Source organism: Alligator mississippiensis, chromosome 9 (assembly GCF_030867095.1).
Source record: "Alligator mississippiensis isolate rAllMis1 chromosome 9, rAllMis1, whole genome shotgun sequence".
Lineage (NCBI taxonomy): Eukaryota > Metazoa > Chordata > Crocodylia > Alligatoridae > Alligator > Alligator mississippiensis.
Window position 1 is genome coordinate 77,929,317 of NC_081832.1, and position 18,680 is coordinate 77,947,996.

General features: G+C 48.6%; 2 protein-coding genes across 6 annotated transcripts in view; one reads left to right on the forward strand and one right to left on the reverse strand.

Moving 5' to 3' along the window:
• Positions 1-18,680, forward strand: part of CYFIP2 (cytoplasmic FMR1 interacting protein 2) — a 60,707-nt gene that overhangs the window by 35,330 nt on the left and 6,697 nt on the right. For all 5 annotated transcript variants that reach the window (XR_009454835.1, XM_059712940.1, XM_014609975.3 and 2 more), the window contains exons 23-28: positions 225-312; positions 8,010-8,153; positions 9,679-9,769; positions 11,075-11,205; positions 14,499-14,571; positions 15,051-15,145. Coding sequence is in view for 4 of the 5 variants with exons in the window: in XM_059712940.1 (XP_059568923.1) it covers positions 225-312; positions 8,010-8,153; positions 9,679-9,769; positions 11,075-11,205; positions 14,499-14,571; positions 15,051-15,145 (622 nt within the window). In the remaining variant the exon portion in view is untranslated. The remainder of the gene's footprint in view (positions 1-224; positions 313-8,009; positions 8,154-9,678; positions 9,770-11,074; positions 11,206-14,498; positions 14,572-15,050; positions 15,146-18,680) is intronic.
• Positions 926-1,634, reverse strand: FNDC9 (fibronectin type III domain containing 9). The gene is given in 3 exon segments (XM_059713051.1): positions 926-1,168; positions 1,170-1,308; positions 1,310-1,634. Coding segments are annotated over 3 exon segments (471 nt in total). The 5' UTR covers positions 1,399-1,634.

Sequence of the window (18,680 nt, forward strand, 5' to 3'; positions counted from 1 at the left end):
GAAGCCCTGACCCTAAACCAGGCTTCACTCGGAGGTACCCGTTGCACTTTGGCTCCTGCATGCCCCATGGCAGGAGTGTTTTCATGCCATGCTCTGCAGCATTGCATCTCTCGGATGGATTAACACCCATTTTTGCTGCACTTGCCCTGGAAAGAGCCCCCCGAGGTGTGCATGTCGTACAACCAAAATGCAGTTTACTAGCACTGTTTTATCCCACCCTGCAGGTTTGTACGGACGGCGATCCCCTTCACCCAGGAGCCGCAGCGGGACAAGCCAGCCAACGTCCAGCCCTATTACCTCTACGGATCAAAGGTCAGTAAGGGACTGCATCAGCCATCAAAAGTCGAGGGAAGGACTTTATTAGGCACAGAGCAATGGGGACATGGAGATTGTTCACCGGGAGGGAAATAGCGGGCACAGTTCATAAAGTGAGTGGCGGAAACAAACATAGGAGACGGCGCTGGTTTTGCTGAGGCAGAAAAGCCATGCAAAGGAGAAGTAGCATGGGAGTCGTTGCATCTCCACTTTCCCCTCCTCTGTGCACGACTGGCAGGGTGCAAGCAAGCCCACCGCCCTGGGACCAAGCGCCTGAACAAGCCCCCTCGAAAGGTGCAGGGGCTGGGAGAGCTCGGACGGCGGTGGCAGTAGGGCTAAAAAGAAAGCTCACCTCCCGCGAAAGATGCTGGGGTAGTGGTTTAGTGACCTGAAAGACGGAGGGTCTAAATTACATCCCCAGAGCCTGGACAGCACAGAGGAAGGTGGTATGGGAGTTGGATTTTCCCCTTTCAATAAATAAGTATAACAGCTACGTGATATCACTGCCCTCCACAACTACCATTTTCTATCCCAGAAAGATTCAGCCCCGGCCATGCAAGGAGAAACCAAAGTGGGTCACTTCCGTGTTAGCGGGGGGAGATGAGGAACGTCACAGTCCCATCCGCCAGCTCGCCCGGTCCCCCTCCGGGTTGGCACAGGATGGCCGCGAAGGCTTGCGGCACCTCGGGGACCAGCACTGCAGGCAGCCGTACACCGAGACGGCCATAAAGCGCAGCAGCAAGAGGCTGCTCCCTGCCCGCAGCGAGGGGTCGGCTTCATGCCCAGAGCCCCCGAAGGCCAGAGGCTGCCGGTCGAGGGTGCAGACGGGCGTGCAATGGTTGCTGGAGGGAAACACTTTTTTTACACATGATGCACAGGATGTAGACGGCGGAGGGGTCGAGTCTGTGGAGGACGAGGGAGCTCAGGGCATGGGGGACCTGCTCCTCGTGGTGCAAGTTCTGGCGCAAGTCGCCTGCAAAGATGCTGTTCCATGACGTGGGAATAGCTCTCTGGGCAGGGGTTGTTTGTGGACCGAGAGGCAGTCGCGCTCGTGTAAGAGATGTTGTGGACCTCCACGGTCATTGCTGAAGCGAGAAGCAGGGAAAGACTTCGTGTACTGATACAGCAAAACCCAGGGGCATCCGTCAGACACTTTCCACTGACGTGGTAGGGGCTGGTTTGAGATCAGGTCCAGAGAGGCTTCAGAAATAACAGCAATGAACAATATCCAAAGCCCATTGGAAAGTAGGGAAGCAATTTAGTGGGAAAAAAAAAAATTTTAAACCCCAAGATTTGTCATCCTAATTTTGGGGAGGAGAAAAGAAAGATTTTGAATAGAGGGGGAAAAAGAAAAGGTTCACAAAAAGTTTTAAAAATGTTCCTCAAAATTAAAAAACAATGCAATAATTTTCTCCCAGCTCAAATCCTATCAGAGCTCCTGGGCTCGTTGGCAATGGTTATTTCTGTTTGGCTTGTTACCGTTGTAACCTCCCGGAGCCGCAGGTATCAGAAGCAGATGGATATATTCAGCACTGAGCCCGTAATACTCTCATTTCTGGTTTGGACACTTGCAAAGCCCCCAGTGCTGTTTCACCAGCGCAGCCACAGTCTTTAATGTAGTCATCCTCCAGCACCCCTGGGCTTTTCATTTAAAGGACTATTTAGCTCGGTTGATTTGAGCATGGTCTAATCCCAGCAAGGTCAATCTTTGATCCCTGATTGTACTAGATGATCTCTTGAGGTGCCTTCCAGCCTTATCACCAGGGAGCCCTGTGCAATAGAAAGAGGATTGCCACCGGCTCTTCTTAGCGGTATCGGCACCCGCCCACCTCGGAGGCGCCTGTTTTGCTGGGGTGGGGTGTGGAGCATTCGGGCATCCATCAGGGTGTAGATGTCAGCTCGCGCTCTCACCAAAGCAATGGGATGCTTGTTGGGACCGTCGCTCAGCCTTTCACGTTGCATCCTCCACGACACTTATTCTGCTGGGGGTTTATAATCCGGTTGGCAGTCACTCCCTCTCCAACGCTGCACTAAAGTCAGCCAGGTTTTCTACCGGTTATAGTGCTTTGAGAAGAAATGGCTCTGGTGGGGGGTTCAGAGGCATCCACCTCCTACTAAATGACATGGGATTTAGGCAGGCTCTTTACCGAATCTGATGGGAGACCTGAAATCACCCCGTCTGGAAGTGCAAGACCAGGGCGATGGGGGTTCAGAGGATCGAGGGGAAGGGAAAGGTTTGCCGTGTTGGACTCGAGTGACAGCTCTGAGAGAGCGAGCCCAGGAAGGGAGCGGATCAGAGTCGTTCCTCAGACATTTTGAACATGTCTCTGGGGTTCACAGCAGCTGGGAAAGCACCTGCCATCCTCTGAGGATGCGGCAGGTGAGCCAAAATGCCTGCAGCAGGTGAGCACACGATGCAAAGTGGAAAGCACGGAGCTACATGACATAAGGGACGTGTCTGCAGTGCTTGCTGTCCCTCTGGTATCCCAGCGCTGAGCATTTTCACTGAACCTCCCAAGGTCAGGCTGCCCCCGCTTCTGGTTGTGTCAGCCCCAGCTGCCGGAGAATCAAAAACCAGGAGCCGGGATGGAAATAATAATGATTAGAGATGAATATGCATGAGTCATCAGCTAGCATCTTGCCCCTAGCATAGCACAGACCGCTTTGCAAAGGCAGAGGTGGAAAGAGGTCTCAGCTGGCTTCCTGCGGCCAGCAAAGCAGCCTTGCCTGCTGGGGAGAGACGCACATGCCGGAGACAGGCTGCAACATAAAGCTGTCCTCACAAGAGCTCTTGGAGCCTGATTCACTCAAAAGTGATGCTTAATTACTTAGGAATCAGATTAAGAAAGGGAAAGGGAGGCTGCAAAAAATATTGCTTTCCATCTCCCCAGGAGGTGGAGCGTGAGGTCTGCCTAGCCCAGAAAGCTGGTCAGGGGCTAGACATGGCAGAGCTGGCTTGGCTTGTTTGAGTCTGAGTGGGTGCATTTACCTGAGACACTGACTGCAGAATAGCCTAATTCTACTGTGCATTAGTGTGCAAGGGAGAAACCGTACTAATACACTAGTGCGCAATAGTATTAGGCTCTAATCACTAAAACCCATGCACTGGTGCTGCTGCACAGTAGTGCCAGTTACCGGGCGTTGATTTAGTACTGGGTTATACAAGTATTAAACTTAATGCGGAGTAATTATGGTGCATTAATGAATGTGTAGATGCACGCAGTCAGAATGCTGCTTTTCTAGTTGCTGGATACTGGGCCAGGTGGGGAGGTGAGGGGAGAAGATGGGACTGCTCTTTGTAAAGGAAGCAATTGGGTGCCACAGAAGTATACGCCCCCCACGTCTGTATGAATGTGCAGCCCTATTGTGAAGTTACCAAGGCCCCTATTTCCAAGCAGACCCCCATGCAAAGGCTCACAGGGCCCAAATCCCCAGTCAGAAGTCTATGAGCCTGGGTCATAGGTCAGCCGAAATATTCTGATCCAACACGCATGAACGGCAAGCACAGCCAAGCTCTTTTGGCCGCAGGATGCAGCAAGGAAATCAGAGACAGATGCATTTCACGAAGGACAGGGTCAGTGCTTGGAGCTGTTTGCTCCGAGAGCTGCACCCCTGGGTGCCAACTGCTGGTAGATAATAAGGGGTGATGTTTCTTTATTGTGCCCCAAGAGCCCAAGCTCCAGGCTTCAGCCAGCTCTAAAATACACCGTGCTGCCAGTGCTCCCACACAGCACATGTACAATTACCAGCAACCCACTCCTCTCTGCTCTTTAGCTGCTGCTAAGCTTTGCAAACACATCTGAGCACGCCCTGCTCATGTACAGTAACCTGCACCTGTTGCCTTGGCACCACCTGAGCCAGGATGCAGGTGGTAGGTTCGGTGGGAATAGCTTCTTTGCATCAGCAGACTGACCCACCGGAGCTCAGGGCCCCCACTTCCAGATACCTTCATAGTCCCATGCCTGCTTTCAATGCTGTACTGCAAGGACTGTGCCTCAGGGTGATCAGACGCACACCTATGTCCAGCGGCTACGCCAGGGCTTTTGGCATTTGGTCTCAAGTTGCAGCAGGGGATGCTTAGGTTGGATATTAAAACAAACTTTCTCCCTAGGAGGGAGGTGAAGTGCTGGAACAGGCTACCCAGAGAGGTGGTGGCATCTCCATCCTCGGAGGTTTTGGAGACCCGGCTAGGCAAAGCCTTGGCTGGGATGATGTAGTTGGGGATGGTCCTCCCGTGAGCAGGGGTTGGACTAAATCTCCTGCGGTCCCTTCACCCCTCACTTTCCTAATATTTTAAACCCAGCAGGTGGCACCAGCAGCTGAGTCTAATCATCCCCTTCCCTTGTTCAGTGCATCACGGAGGAAGGGGTATTTGGTCCCTAACTGCAGTGCGCTCGGTGGGTGACAAGGACTGAGTTCTTTTCTTCTGTAGACAAAATGCTTTTGAGAGGTTGGGGGCATTTGCAGCAGGCTCAGTGGTGACAGGTGACAACCAATTTCTGCCTGGCTGAGTTAGCAGTGACCTCTCATTAAAGGAAAACTCCTGCGATCTCCGGAGAGCACCGGTGCTCTTGCTGGGATGTATGCCAGGAAGGGTCCATGCCATTGTCCCCCAGTGAACGCCCCACTCCTTACAACAGGTGCATTGAATGGAGACTAACATCTGGACATTGGTCACCTCTGAACGAGCCTATTCGACGCTGGGCTTGTGCTGCAGAGACTATTTCAACTGGATTTTAGGAAGGATTTCTAATTTCCGGGGGGGCTCAGCATGAGATCCCCGAAGAGACTGTGGTATCCCCAGCATGGGAAGTGTTTGAGTGTAGGTTAGAAAAACACTTGCCTGGGATGGTTTAGATGGGGATGACCCTAAAGTAGAATCAGGAAAGGGGCTTTTCATCAGGTGTAAACACTTTGTGCTCTTCCAGGGGCGTGAGAAAAGCCAGGGGCAAAACTGCCATTACTCTCTTACGTCTACATCCATGGGAAGGTGCCCGTCCCTACCGCTCCCAACCTGTCTGCGTTCCCAGCCTCCCGGCCTCATCCCAAACCAAAGGCTTTCGACAGACATCCACAGCCGTGCCCTAAAGGCAGGGAGAGGCGACGGCTGAGGCTTGGGACAGTCGTGATGCACGCCAGAGCGCTAGATTCAGCACCCAAAAAGGGAGCAGACTGCTCGGCACCTGAGCCCCGAAGGTGGCTGGATGGTGATGGGGAGGAGGTGATGCTTCGTAGCCAGCTTGCCTGTTCAGCTGTTTCGTCTTTAAAGATGCTGGTGTCATTTCTACCGCCTACGGTCTCTATCCCAAGCTGCGCATTTCACCCGTAATTGGAGCTGCGCTTTCCTTACTCGGAGACGCGGGATTAGTATTAGTTTCCTCCTTTTGTTGAATATATTAAGCTCAGAGAAATGTGCATATTAATCAGATATCTCTTTCATTAGACCAACTAAATAGCTGCAGAAAAGGTTGCAACTATTTAATTGGTTTAATAAAAGATATCGGGTCTACCCAAAGAGTTTGTCTGCCTTTGTGCTTAGACCAACAGAGCTACAGCCTGGATCCCTAAAATATTAACACACCTGGTGGTTTCACTGAGATCTGCGGGTGTCTCCCATGGGCTCTGGGTCAGTCTCTCAGGGCCAGGTGCAATTAGGTACCACGTGGCCATTTTCCAAAGCACCCTGACACCTACTGAGAAGAAAAGCAATCCAAATGTGCAGGAGAAATGCATTTACATCTCGGCTGCTGCCAGCCCATGTCTCCTGTGTGCTTGAGATGGCTCTCACTTTGCCAGGATGGCACATACTTCCCTTCCCTATGATGTGCCCCATGACTGGGGCAGAAGGGCATCTCCTTCACACTCCCCTGGCCCACAAAGGTCTTCTCCTGTGGAGCGCATGCCGTGAAATGCTCCTCGTGGCACAAGTGAGTCACAGGCTGGATAAGGTGCAATTTGTCATTGAGATGCAATGCATTGCATTTTAACCAGAGATCTTTCGGCACATGCAAGGTTGGGGTGGTGGTCGCATCTCCCTTGCGGGGGGCGTGCAACATGCCAGGTGGTTTTTCAGGGATGCATTTGGTGCTGCTTGCTGATTCGTGCAGCAATTACTCTAATTAAGAGGAAGAAAGGGGCACCGATAGCTATCGAGCACGAGAGAGGAGGGTGCAGCCTCTGAATCAGATCTTTCTGGACTTCAAATGCCGGAGGCTGCAAAGGAGAGAGGAGCAGGGGAAAAATCCAGTTCATGCTCCCTTTCAGCCTCCACTCTCTGCCTCTGTGCGAGAGGAGACAGGGCAAGATGGCCCAGTACATGCAATCCTTGTGTTCTTACGAGCTGGGGGAGGAGATGGGGCATGCGGCTATTTCCTTTGGGGGGCTGGAGCCCCCATGTGAACGCTTCCATTTCAGAGCAAGACCCAAGCGCATGCTGCATTTAGATGTCTTAGTTAAAACAGACTCTCCGTCCTTGCATCGATTCCCCCCTCCTCTCCTTTCTGCTTGGTTGCTCCATGAACACTGCAGGAACAAAATGCTGCAGTGACCTATATGTTGCCCTGAGACCAAGTAAAAAGTCCCATGGAGTCAGGAACCAGGCTAGACCCTACAGTCCAGTTATGAGCTGGTGACCCACCCACAGGGCCAAAACCGGACCGTCGCGTCCCTGCACAAACATGCACGCACACATAAGAAGGGCATTACAGAGACTCCCACATTGGCCCCATTGGGATCTCTTCCATGTCTCTTCCTACTGCTGTCGGCTTGTTGGCTGAGCAGCTGCTGCCGATCCAGCTGTGCTGAGCAACAGCTGTTTCAAGCAGGTGCCCAGAAGAGACTTCTTTCTCCCTGTTTGCGAAACACCATCCACTGTGTTATCTCTCCTCCTTCCCCTCCCAGCCCCTGTTCTTACAGTGCTTTTCATCCAACTTGTCATGTCCTATCCCATGCCCACGATGGGGAAAGACTCTCTTTGCTGCTTGTCTGTACAGCGCAGATCGGGGCTTGATACTTAAATGACATCCCTGGGTGCTAACCTGATAGGCAGGATGGATAAGAATAACTGGCTGGAACCGAGTGCGCGTGGGAGCCCAGTCTGTAGGCTGGGATGGAGCAAGAGAATTAACACCAGCCATGGAGGCCCCGAGGGGAAGGAGCGCTCCAGAGAAAGGCAGAGCAAAACAGGCTCCACGAGACAGGTGGTGAACACTCCCACTTGAGGGAAGCTGTAGCAAAGGTAGTAAATATTTGCACGGTGGCAGTGCCAAGAGCTCTGCCCTTTTTATGCCAAGAGGCAAGTGCAATTTAAAGGGCCCCAACTGACAGAAGCAACAGCTATTGCTTACATGATGCCCAAGTGACAGCAGCGTTGGCACACTCGTATGTGCCCCCCTCCTGGGTCTTCCAGAGAAGACACCAGACTGGCTCGTCTTGGACAGGTATCGCTGGGGGTGTTAGCAAGCAAAAAGCAGGCTGATAAAGAACAAAGCGTCCACGCTTCAATCTAAACTGAGACCTCAACGTTCATCGCCTGTCCCACGAAGGAGAAGAGAAGCGTGAATAGGAAAGCACGTGTTCCCCTCGTCTTCCTTTAAAGCATATAAGCACCAGTTGGGCACAAAATGTGGCTTTGGAAAGGATGGGGAGTCATGTCCTTTCACCTGGTAACTGTCTATGTGCCTCTCCCCTTCTAGCCTCTCAACATTGCCTACAGCCACATCTACAGCTCCTACCGCAACTTTGTGGGGCCGCCTCACTTCAAGACGATCTGCCGGCTCCTGGGCTACCAAGGGATCGCCGTCGTCATGGAGGAGTTGCTGAAGATTGTCAAGAGCCTGGTAATGATGACCCTGGACCAAGGGACAGGAGGACCTCAGCCCTTAGGGGTGGCTTGGGGTGGCTGTCAGCCTTGAATTTGGGTGTTTTGCTTGGCTGGTCAAATGCAGGTGCCTAAATTTACCAAGATTTAGACACCCATTGGTGGAGCCTGGCTATCACAGGGGCTGAGGAATCCTATTCATGTCACAAGGAGGTTTTAGGGATCTTGGGCTTGGCCCTTGGTTGGCATGGCCCAGACAGTGCCACTTGCAGGGGATGGGACCGTACCAGCCGAGCGCCAAGCCTGGCTCCATCACATGCAAACGGTGCTGCGGCACATGTCCATCCCCCAGGTGCCTAGCCACAGCGAGGGTGCGCAGGAGCTGGTATAAGTCAACCCCATATTTCTGATCCAAAAAGTTAGGTCAACTTATGTACTAGATCTACAAAATTCCTAATTTTTGGATCAGAAAAATGGGATCAACATATACACCATGTCGACCTATACACCATGAAATATGGTAGGCAAGATTTTTCAGAGGAAATTTTCTCTCTGCTGCTTCAGGTCTCATTGAGACAGAGCAGAAATTGGAGCACTCAGCATAATATTTATTTTGGTCATGTTGTTCAACCACAAAAATAAACCCCTTTTTTTTGTTGGTGAGATTCTTTTGATCTGCCAGCAGTATTTCTTACAATCGTTTTAGTTTATTTTTGCCGTAATGTCATGGCAGCATCTTGAGGTTTTCAAACCAGGAAGTACTAAACTGAGGGCATCAAGTGTGCCTCCAGGTTGCCTGGAACAAGACATGACGGAGTCTTCAGTGCCATTTTCAAGAAAGACTTTTAAAGCATCTGGAAATCCTGCTCGTGCAAACAGACACACGTTGCAGCGCTTGAAAGGGTAAAAAACGTGGTGTGTACATATGCCCTTAGTGGAGAAAGCTCTAGCTGGTGTCTTCCAGTATGAGTAATCGGAGCAGAGATGAGGCTTGGGTCTGGGTCAACTGAGTCCTACTCTCAAACACTCCCAAAAGCTAGGACTGATCTTCAAAGTAGAAAATCTGTATAAAACCATGAGTTCATTTCAGGGTAAAGTCATAAAAGGCTCCAGGTTTGTTTGGTAAACTTGGGCTGAACTTTTTTTTTCTTTGTTAAGTAATGAAGCCCACAACAGATGTTTGTGTGAGTGGAAGTTCCATAATTAAGGTTTCCAGTCATTCCATAACGAGGGTTTCCTGCTTTGTTTCCTGCGATTCCACAAAGTGTCCGTTTCCAAGTGCTTATTCAAGGCATTCGCAAATAAATGACTCTAGCCATAAGTACAAGAGAGCACTTCCAGACTGGCTGGCACAGAATATATAGCAAACATCAAGTAAAACTATACCTGCATTGGCATTAGCAGATTCAACAGGAAGTAACTTAATATTCACTCATGCAGATTCAACACATTCACAGCTCTTGCTACATCCATTTTTCAAATGAATGCATCATCTATAGAGACCCAGCATCTCGAGGTAGTATCTCTCCTGTTTTCTCTGACAGTTACAAGGGACCATCCTGCAGTACGTGAAAACGTTGATAGAAGTGATGCCCAAGATATGCCGCTTGCCAAGACATGAATATGGATCTCCAGGTTAGTGGCAGGACTAACCAGGCTGTAATATGAAGAACAATAAATACTTGTATAATATTATAAAAGATCATGGATTTGATTCTTATGAAGTCAGATGTGTAACATTGTGAAGCTTATGCTGTGACATTTTTTTTAAATCCCATCTGGTGCAACCTTGGCAGACTTCTTGTAAATGCTGGGAACGAGAACAAAATTGGCCTGCTGTGTAAAGTGTCTTACAACCTTAATTCAAGAGCTGTGGCTATAACTATAATGCCTCTTATTTAACTGGGCATCTAAGAGCCAGCATCAGAAAGTCCACTTCTGATCACAGAGCATGTGCAGAAAGACCCTGCAGTGAGAAAGTGTTATTGAAAGTATCTGCCTGGGAACACAAGTTGCTGATATGGGACTCGTTATATGATAGATAGATAGATAGATAGATAGATAGATAGATAGATAGATAGATAGATAGATAGATAGATATTCACTATACTATTAATAGAGAGAGAGAGAGAGAGATCGATTGATAGATATTCACTATATATATGTATATATGTAGATAGACAGATATTCACTATATATGTATATATGTAGATAGATTGATAGATATTCACTGTATACATGTATATATGCAGATAGATATATAGATAGATATTCACTATATATATGTATATATGTAATTAGATTGATAGATTGATAGATAGGTATTTGCTATATATATGTATATATGCAGATAGATAGATATTCACTATATATATGTATATATGTAGCTAGATAGATTGATAGATATTCACTATATATGTATATATGTAGTTAGATTGATAGATTGATAGATAGGTATTCGCTATATATATGTATATATGTAGATAGATAGAGATGTGTGTATATAGTAAATTTATATATATATATATATATATATATATATATATATATATATATGTGTGTGTATGTTTTGCTTTCAAGATCTTTTTAACTTTATTTCTGTGGGGTTGTTACAGATCTATAAAAGCAGCACTTATTCCAAGATTAAATGTAAAAAGTCCCTTTTCCTACCCCCTGTTTCCAGGCCTGTATAACTCCTTTGACTTGAGGCAAGTAATTGCTTGTTTAGAGAGGTGGACATGAGAGGAGAATAAGGCTCCCTGGATGGAGACTTCTCTTAAATCCTGGTGTAGGACATTGTTTTTATTTTGTAATACTCGGCAGTCTGGGATCACAGTGAGCCACCAAGAAAACAGTTAGCCCCTGAGCAGGCTGTTGGCTAGTCTGGATGTGCTGTCTGTTCTTCCTTTCCTCACTGTGTCTCTCCTTGTGTCTCCTTAGGTATCTTGGAGTTCTTCCATCACCAGCTGAAGGACATCATCGAGTACGCAGAGCTGAAGACCGATGTCTTCCAAAGCCTTAGGGAAGTGGGCAACGCTATTCTGTTCTGTCTTCTCATTGAGCAGGCCCTGGTAAGGCCAACTCTCCCGTTGTAAAGGTTACGCTCTACCATTGCTACTGTACTAACCATCTAACGGGGCTCTTTCATTGGGAGCCAACTAAAACAAATAGGGAACAGGAAGTAACTTGGGTTGGTGACAGTGAGAACTAGTGCAGTTGGCAAGGAGCCTAACACTGAACCTGAATTTTGGAGGACCTAGACTCAAACGTAGGATCCACAGTAATCCCAGTGATGTTTAGACTCCTGGTCAGATCCAGCATCAGAAAGGGCCAGTTCCTGGGTCTGATTCTGGACTGGAGGATCTTTGGGAGATCTTTGTTATATGTGTGTGCAGTGCCCAAAACACTGGAGTCCTGATCCCTGAGTTGACCTGTGGCCCGACCACCCCGTGTATATGAAATCAGTATTAATGAAGCAGGTGGAGAGGGAGGGAATCTCCCCAGAACAGCTGGTCTTGAGAGGTTTCTTGGGCCCTGTCTTCACTACAGAATTAACTTGAATGTTGCCTCTAAGGCAAAACCCATCCATGCACACTCCCCCTTATCTCCTATGAGGTGGTCCTTTTAAACACGAGTTGGCTGGTCCATCAGAAGTGATGGCTTGCATTAGCCCAACGTCCACCACCTGCAAATATGGCCACATCGTGCAGCTCAAGTATTCCCTGGTCGGGAATTTTTCAACAAAGAGCTTTCCGTAGGGAAACGCCAGTTCATCGCAATAGGTCTGCAGGAGCTTATCAGTTTGGATAAGACTTTCAGTGAAAAGATTTACAAGATGCAATAACTGGACCTCTATACCTGGGATTAGGGCCTGCTTCTAAGTCCACTGAAGTCAACTGAACTCCTGCTAAGTTCAGTGTCTTTCACCCGACCCCTCTGACTACCTCTTCAGGAGCATCAGGAATTCACACACACATTGTAAATTGGTCTACAAGAATGTCCTTGTTTTATACAGTGACAAAGCCACTGATTTATTAAGCTCACATGCTTAAGACGTATGCTAGCAAAAGACAGCTGCCTTCCAGGTCATTCGTGACCAATCCCAAGGTATAGTGCTTTTCATGACATGCTGTTGTGGACAACAATATTTTATGATAACTTAGGCCATCTCTACAGCCTAAAAGAAACCCAGTCTTTTAGAGTTATACATTTAAGGAGGTTCAGTCAGATTAGATCCGATTAGATGAACATCCCAGAATGCATTCTAATATTCTCCTAATGAAGGTCTAACGCCGTGGGAATAATTGATCTCATGGTTGTTTTGTGGCAGTTGTTGAACTATTAGATTGCGTTCTGCTGTTGGCTGGCAGAGAGTGCTCCAATTTCAGGTTGGAAATACATTTCATTCCCTTTTTCTTTATTTTGTTACTTATGAGTGACTTTCTCAAAGGCATTCCTGCTGTAGGGGGTGACTAAGGGGGAGTGTGTTACTTGTGACAAATGCTCGCTCCGGTAATGGGGAAATACAAGCTGCAGCTGGTGGAAACAGTTTCCCTTGCGGATGGATGTAGCCATGAGAAAATCTCTTTTCTCCTAGAAAGATGGTTCTGCCACCATGGGAGTGTCTACACGTGCATTTACTATGCAGTACATTTACTGCGCAGTATGTTACTACACAGTAAGCGGATTTAGACTGGCATTTACACATGCAGGCGTTAAAGCTCAGTAACACTGTATTTGGACTGACTTGGGAGTAAAGTTAGTCCCAAGTCAGTCTACACACACGGTTCCTGTGCAGTTAAGCATCTACACGTGCAATACTGAGCAGTAACTAATCAGGCATAAATTTGTTGGCGTAAGTTGCCACAGTTACTGCACAATACGGACCTGCACATGTAGACATATGCCCGTACTGCGCAGTAATTCTTGGTTACTGCACAGTAACGCAGGTTTATGTATAAATGTGCACATGTTGATGTATAAATGTGCATGTGCCCCATGATATAACCAAGACAGCAAGCAGGCACCACACTCCTTTCCCACCCACCTCTCACCATCCACGTGAGACGCCACCTCCGGCCAGAGTCCTGAGTCATGTATTGACCCTGTGGCGTCTCACGTGGATCGTGAGCAGGCACCAAACTCCTTTCCCACCCACCTCTCTGACGATGTGCCAAGCTGTGTTCTCACAAACACCCCAGAGCATTTCTGTACAAGTGCCCGGAGCTCCATTCCCACCCCCTGAATAGCCCACGCCACCAATGAAGACTAAGCTGTTCTCGGGACGGTGGGTTGCCCACTCATACATCCCAATCAGAAAGATCCTGCTATACCATAAAGTATCCCTATTTGAGTCCCTCCATCCAGACCCGATCATTTCCACAGCTCAGCCCTGGGCCCTCCCCAGCATGTGTGAGTCCTCAGGACAAGCCCAGACCTGAAAGCACGTCCTGCCCAGAAGTCTGCAGAAACAAGCTCATGCTTCATGATGTAGTGCCTCTGTTTGCAGCTCCAAATCACCCGGGTGTTCCCTGCTGCTGTATCCCATTGCAAGCTCATACACAATTTGCCATCAGCCATCCCTGTGAAGTCTCCTTCAGCTTCCCTGCTCCCAGGTTTCTCCCTCTTGTGCTTCTGTGTCTGGGTTTGGTTCTCCCCAAGCTTCTGGCATGTGTTTTTTCATGTGGCAGTTCATGTCGTTACTCCGCTCTGGCCTTCTTTGTATTACTTCCCTGTGCTCCCCAGTTCACACGACGTCTAGAGTCCGGTCTAGCTGGGATGGTGCTGCGTGGAGCAGGGGGTTGGACTAGATGTGACCTCCTGAGGTCCCTGCCAGCCCTCATTTTCTATGACGCTGCAAGTATTGACTGCCAATACCTTATTGAAAACAACCTAATTTCAGACCCATCTCTTATTGTAACAGCCCCAGGGATTGGGATATTTGTCAAGCCTTAGAGCCATTTAGTCCAAGAGCTCTTCCCTCTTTCCACCAAAAGTCTCTGTGGAGAAGTAAGTGGCAGGAAGCCATCACATTAGAATAAAATAATTCATCATTCTTCTTTATCGGCTTCAGGTCTTGGTATTAGCGGAGGGGCAAGAAGACCACATCAAAGCTCTGGATTTGTATGGACAGGAAGTTCTTTAACAGAGCTATCCCAAGCCGTCTGGTTCAGGTTTAAAGGGCTTAGGGGAGGTATTTTTTTTTTCCAGTTTCAGTTCACATGGGTTTAAATGACCGAACTGCAGTGGATCAGAACAAGCACCTTACAGGTGAATGTGGCCATGTGCTCTCACCAAGCCAGACAGTCAGTCCCGAATGGACATTTTTTTTTAACCTATTTTATCTTTCTTCCTCCTGCCTCAGTCCCAGGAAGAAGTTTGTGATTTGCTGCATGCTGCTCCCTTCCAAAATATTTTGCCCAGGGTCTACATCAAAGGTAAGGAGACCATAGAGAAACAGTGGACAGAGCTCACTGCTTAATCCCCCCCCCCAGAAGGAGTGTATCTCCCATATTCTGGCTACAGATGGTTTCTGCCCATGTTTTTTTTTCCCCCTCTGATGGAAATGTGGATCTGATGGAAATTCAGGCAGCAAATTAATGTTAACTAGGTTGCTTTATAGTCAGGGTTTTAAATACGCCTGCAGTCCCGGCATAAAAGCGGCCATGGCTCAATAATAGCTGCAGACGCGCTTTTGCAAAAGGCCCTTTCTCTGCAGAGCTGATGAGACTAGGAGCATCAGGACCATGACTGTACGGCTCTCACCCCGCTTGCATCCGGGGTCCTCTTCTGTGCCGTGACCCCCCCGGCCGTTCCCAAGTCAGACTGAGGGAGGGGGTAGCTCGAAGCCAACCCTGCGGCAATGCCGGTTTTGCACTTCCTGGTCTCATCTCGTTGTTTGCTGCTCGCTTGACAGAAGGAGAACGCTTGGAGGTACGCATGAAGCGTCTCGAAGCCAAGTACGCCCCACTTCACCTGGTTCCCTTAATAGAGAGGCTGGGAACTCCTCAGGTAAGGCGCCCCTGGGAACCCGGGGCAGTTGGCTACTAAAAACTCACTGCAGGCCCCCAACAGACCTGACAGGCCTCCAGAAAATGCTCCCCATCTTACTAGGGTATTTTTATTCAGGACTGTCATGTGAAGAGCTTTCTTACAAGCAGGGTAATAAAGCACTGGAACAGGATGCTCAGAGAGGTGGTGGCATCTCCATCCTTGGAGGTGTTTAAGACCCAACTGGACAAAGCCCTGGCTGGGATGATGTAGTTGGGGCTGGTCCTGCTTGGAGCAGGGGGTTGCACTGGATGCGACCTTTGGAGGTCCCTTCAGCCCTCCTTGTCTGTGAACCTCTGCATCTGCTGATCAGACAGAGCCATTTGAACCCATGCACGTAAGGGGCTGATGAGGTCTCACTGCGGGATTTAAAGCTAGTCTGGAGATGGTGTTTCCTTATCGAGTTGACATGGGAGCAGGGAGGGAGCAGCTCTCATGGACGACCTTGAACGTTGCTGCCTACGATCCTGCACATCTTAGCGCAGGAACTTTCTTTGGGATGTGGTGGAAACACTGGGAGAGCTTGCTACTGACTTAGGTTCCCTGGGTTTCAGGCAAATGATGTCTATGTTTTGCTGAAGGCACTGGGCTCCTTTGAAGTCAGCAGCCAAAATTCAGCGGAGTCTGGATTTCACCCAGTACCTGTAGGAAGAAATGCTGTCTTCAAGTGGCTGATGGCATGAGATATATTGGGATTAGCATCCTCACGCAGGTTCATTCTGTACCTGGAGTGAATATTCATTAATATAAAGATGACAAATCTTTTCCCTAATTTTTCTAATGCAACAGGGGCATTTTTTTTAACTTGGTTTCACTGGGTTTACCGTGAAACAGCAGAACTCAAGAGTTTAGCAGAGGGCTCTGTTCTTATTTGGAGGTATTGTATCATCTCTCATTAGCTCCCTTCGAGAGGGACATTGTTGAGGAAAAACAAATCACCCCTGTGTTTTTGTGTGTTTGTCAGTGTATCTATCCATCCTTTCCTCCTTGCAAAATCACCCTTAAAAAGTATTGTTTAAAGTCTGCTTTATAACTACTGTGAGGATGATGGTGATTGAAAAACGAGGTATTTTATTTCCCCCTTAAAAAACTCCACTTCCTGTCAAGCGCTCCCAAGTTCTTCATGTTTCTTGGCACACAATTTTGGAGAATGCAGATGCAAACAAAAATCAGATGCAATTCAGATGAAATTCAGATGCAAACAAAAATCACTGGGTTTATAAACCCATTCTGATCCGTTCCTGGAAATCTGGTCTTAGGCAGAAGTGAAATTCCTTGTGCCTAAAAAGCACAACCCCCAAAAGCTGGTATCAAGAACCTTAGGAGCGTGTTTTGGCTGGGCAGATTGGGAAGCCATTAATGAAAACTGGGCCCTATCCATTTTGCACAATAAACCATGTGCTCTAAAGACTTGATCCAATGCTTATTGCAGTCAATGGGGCGATTCTCCCTGACTTCACTGGGTGTTGGATCAGACTCCGCTAAGTTTATGCATTAAAAAGAGGTGAAGCATGTGTCAGTCTAAATGAACTGGTGCAAACTGCCAGACTGTACATCATTATTTATATTTTTAATTACTATGTAGCTACTTGATGTGCAATTCAGGAAGAATGGGATGGATCAGAATGGTTTCTCAGTGACCTCCCCAGAAAGGATGAGGAAACCAAGGTTTCGTGTGGGGGGCTCAGGTGTGCTGTGCATTAGTCTCATCCCCCCCATCAGAGTCAATGGGAGCTTTTTCAGGGCCTTCGTGATGGGACATCTGGGTCTGGGCAGGTGTTGCTATAAGGCTACTGCCCTGCACCTGCCTTGAGCATGGGAATAATAGTCTTCTAGCAAAGGCTACCTCAGGAGGAACTTTCTGATGTGTTCAAGCATTGAAACCGGCTGCCTAGAGAAGTTGTAGACTCTCCATCCCTAGATATTTCCAAGAGGAATCTCCATCCCTGGGTATTTTCAAGAGACAGACCCTTGGCCAGGATGGGATGGTTGAGTCAGGGACGATCCTGCCTTGAGCTGGGGGCTGGGCTAGGTGATCCCATCCAGCCTGACTTTCCTGTGATCCTCCAAGTCTATCCCTATGATTAAAATGATGGGACTCTCTTATTCCTGAAACCAGTATGTGTCATACCAGGTTAGCAGAGCAAGCAGCATTAATCAACAAAAAAGAAATTCCTCTTAAGCTGCTGAGAAGACACTGAAGTAGGGATGTTTTCTGCGCCCATAAACAGATAGTATGCAGACTGAATGGGCCCATATGGGTTGACCCAGTCGATATTTTGCCTTGATTTTTAAGCACAGCTGTTAGGACACAAGCAGGTCATAGTGGGGAGCTGACTCCATCTCTGGGGGATAATAGCAGGAAGTCTTCCTGCTTCCTACCCAGGGGGTCTTTAAGACCTCAGTCATCTGAGCACGGGCCAAGTGACATGGTCATGTCACCCGTAAACTCATTGCTAAATTGAACAGACCCAGAGACTCCAGAGCTGCTGCTTTTGTCCTGCAAGACCTGTCCTCTGGAGCACGGCTTGACTTCCCCTGCCTCCCTCATTAATTGCTCTGGCGCTTTGGCGCGGGGCGGATGTCCTTGTTGTTGCAGGGCAGGCAGCAAGCGTAGATTGACCAATTTCAATATTTGCTAACCCAGCAGCGCTCTTTGGCTGCTGCCTCCACGAGCCGACAGGAACAGAACTGCCTTTTTAAATGTCAGGGAGCTTGCAAATCCCGGGATCCTCTCCCTCTCCCGTTAGTGGAGACCTGTGGTTTGTAACTGGATCATCTACCTTCAGATTTGTCTCTGCAAATTGCTAAAATACTATGGATCTGGGCAGTCGGTTGAACAAAAACGGCCCTGTCACCAGATCCCTACAAGTAGACGCTGATTAAGACACCCACCCTTTATTAGGTCATTTGAGCGCACATACTCATTGCTGCTGTCTCCCCACGTCACACACCTGCCCATTGCATCAGGCATTGCTCTTCCCAGGACGCCCGCATTGATTGCAATCGAGCAGAAACCTCTTTACAGAAGCAACGGGGTTCATTGAAACATAGCGATCATTTCAAGCCTGGGAACTGCTCCAGCTGAGGAATGCCCCCTTTGCTCTGCATGTTGAACAGAGAGGATGTGCTATGAGGCTGTGTCGACATCCCTGCTGGGCACTTGGTAGTCACAAAGCTTGGCTTTTTTGTGCCTGATTTGGCTGGGTGAAATGTGGCTACGACCCGGGTGGGGGAAGAGGGGTGAAGAGGGAGTTATCGTGAGGCCACGTCCTGCTCTCAAGTATCCAAACTAGCTACACGTGACCTTGTTGGTGCCCGTGGCGCCATTCCCGACTTGCACGCCTACATCCGAGCGTGGACGTTCCCCCGTGCTCACTTGCAAAAATGCGTCCCCCACCTCCCGAACCTACCCCACCAGAGCCTAGTTCCCTGGAGTTTCACGTCAGACACAAATGGCTCCAGTGTTAAGTTCCTGGTGGCCTCAGAGCTTGAT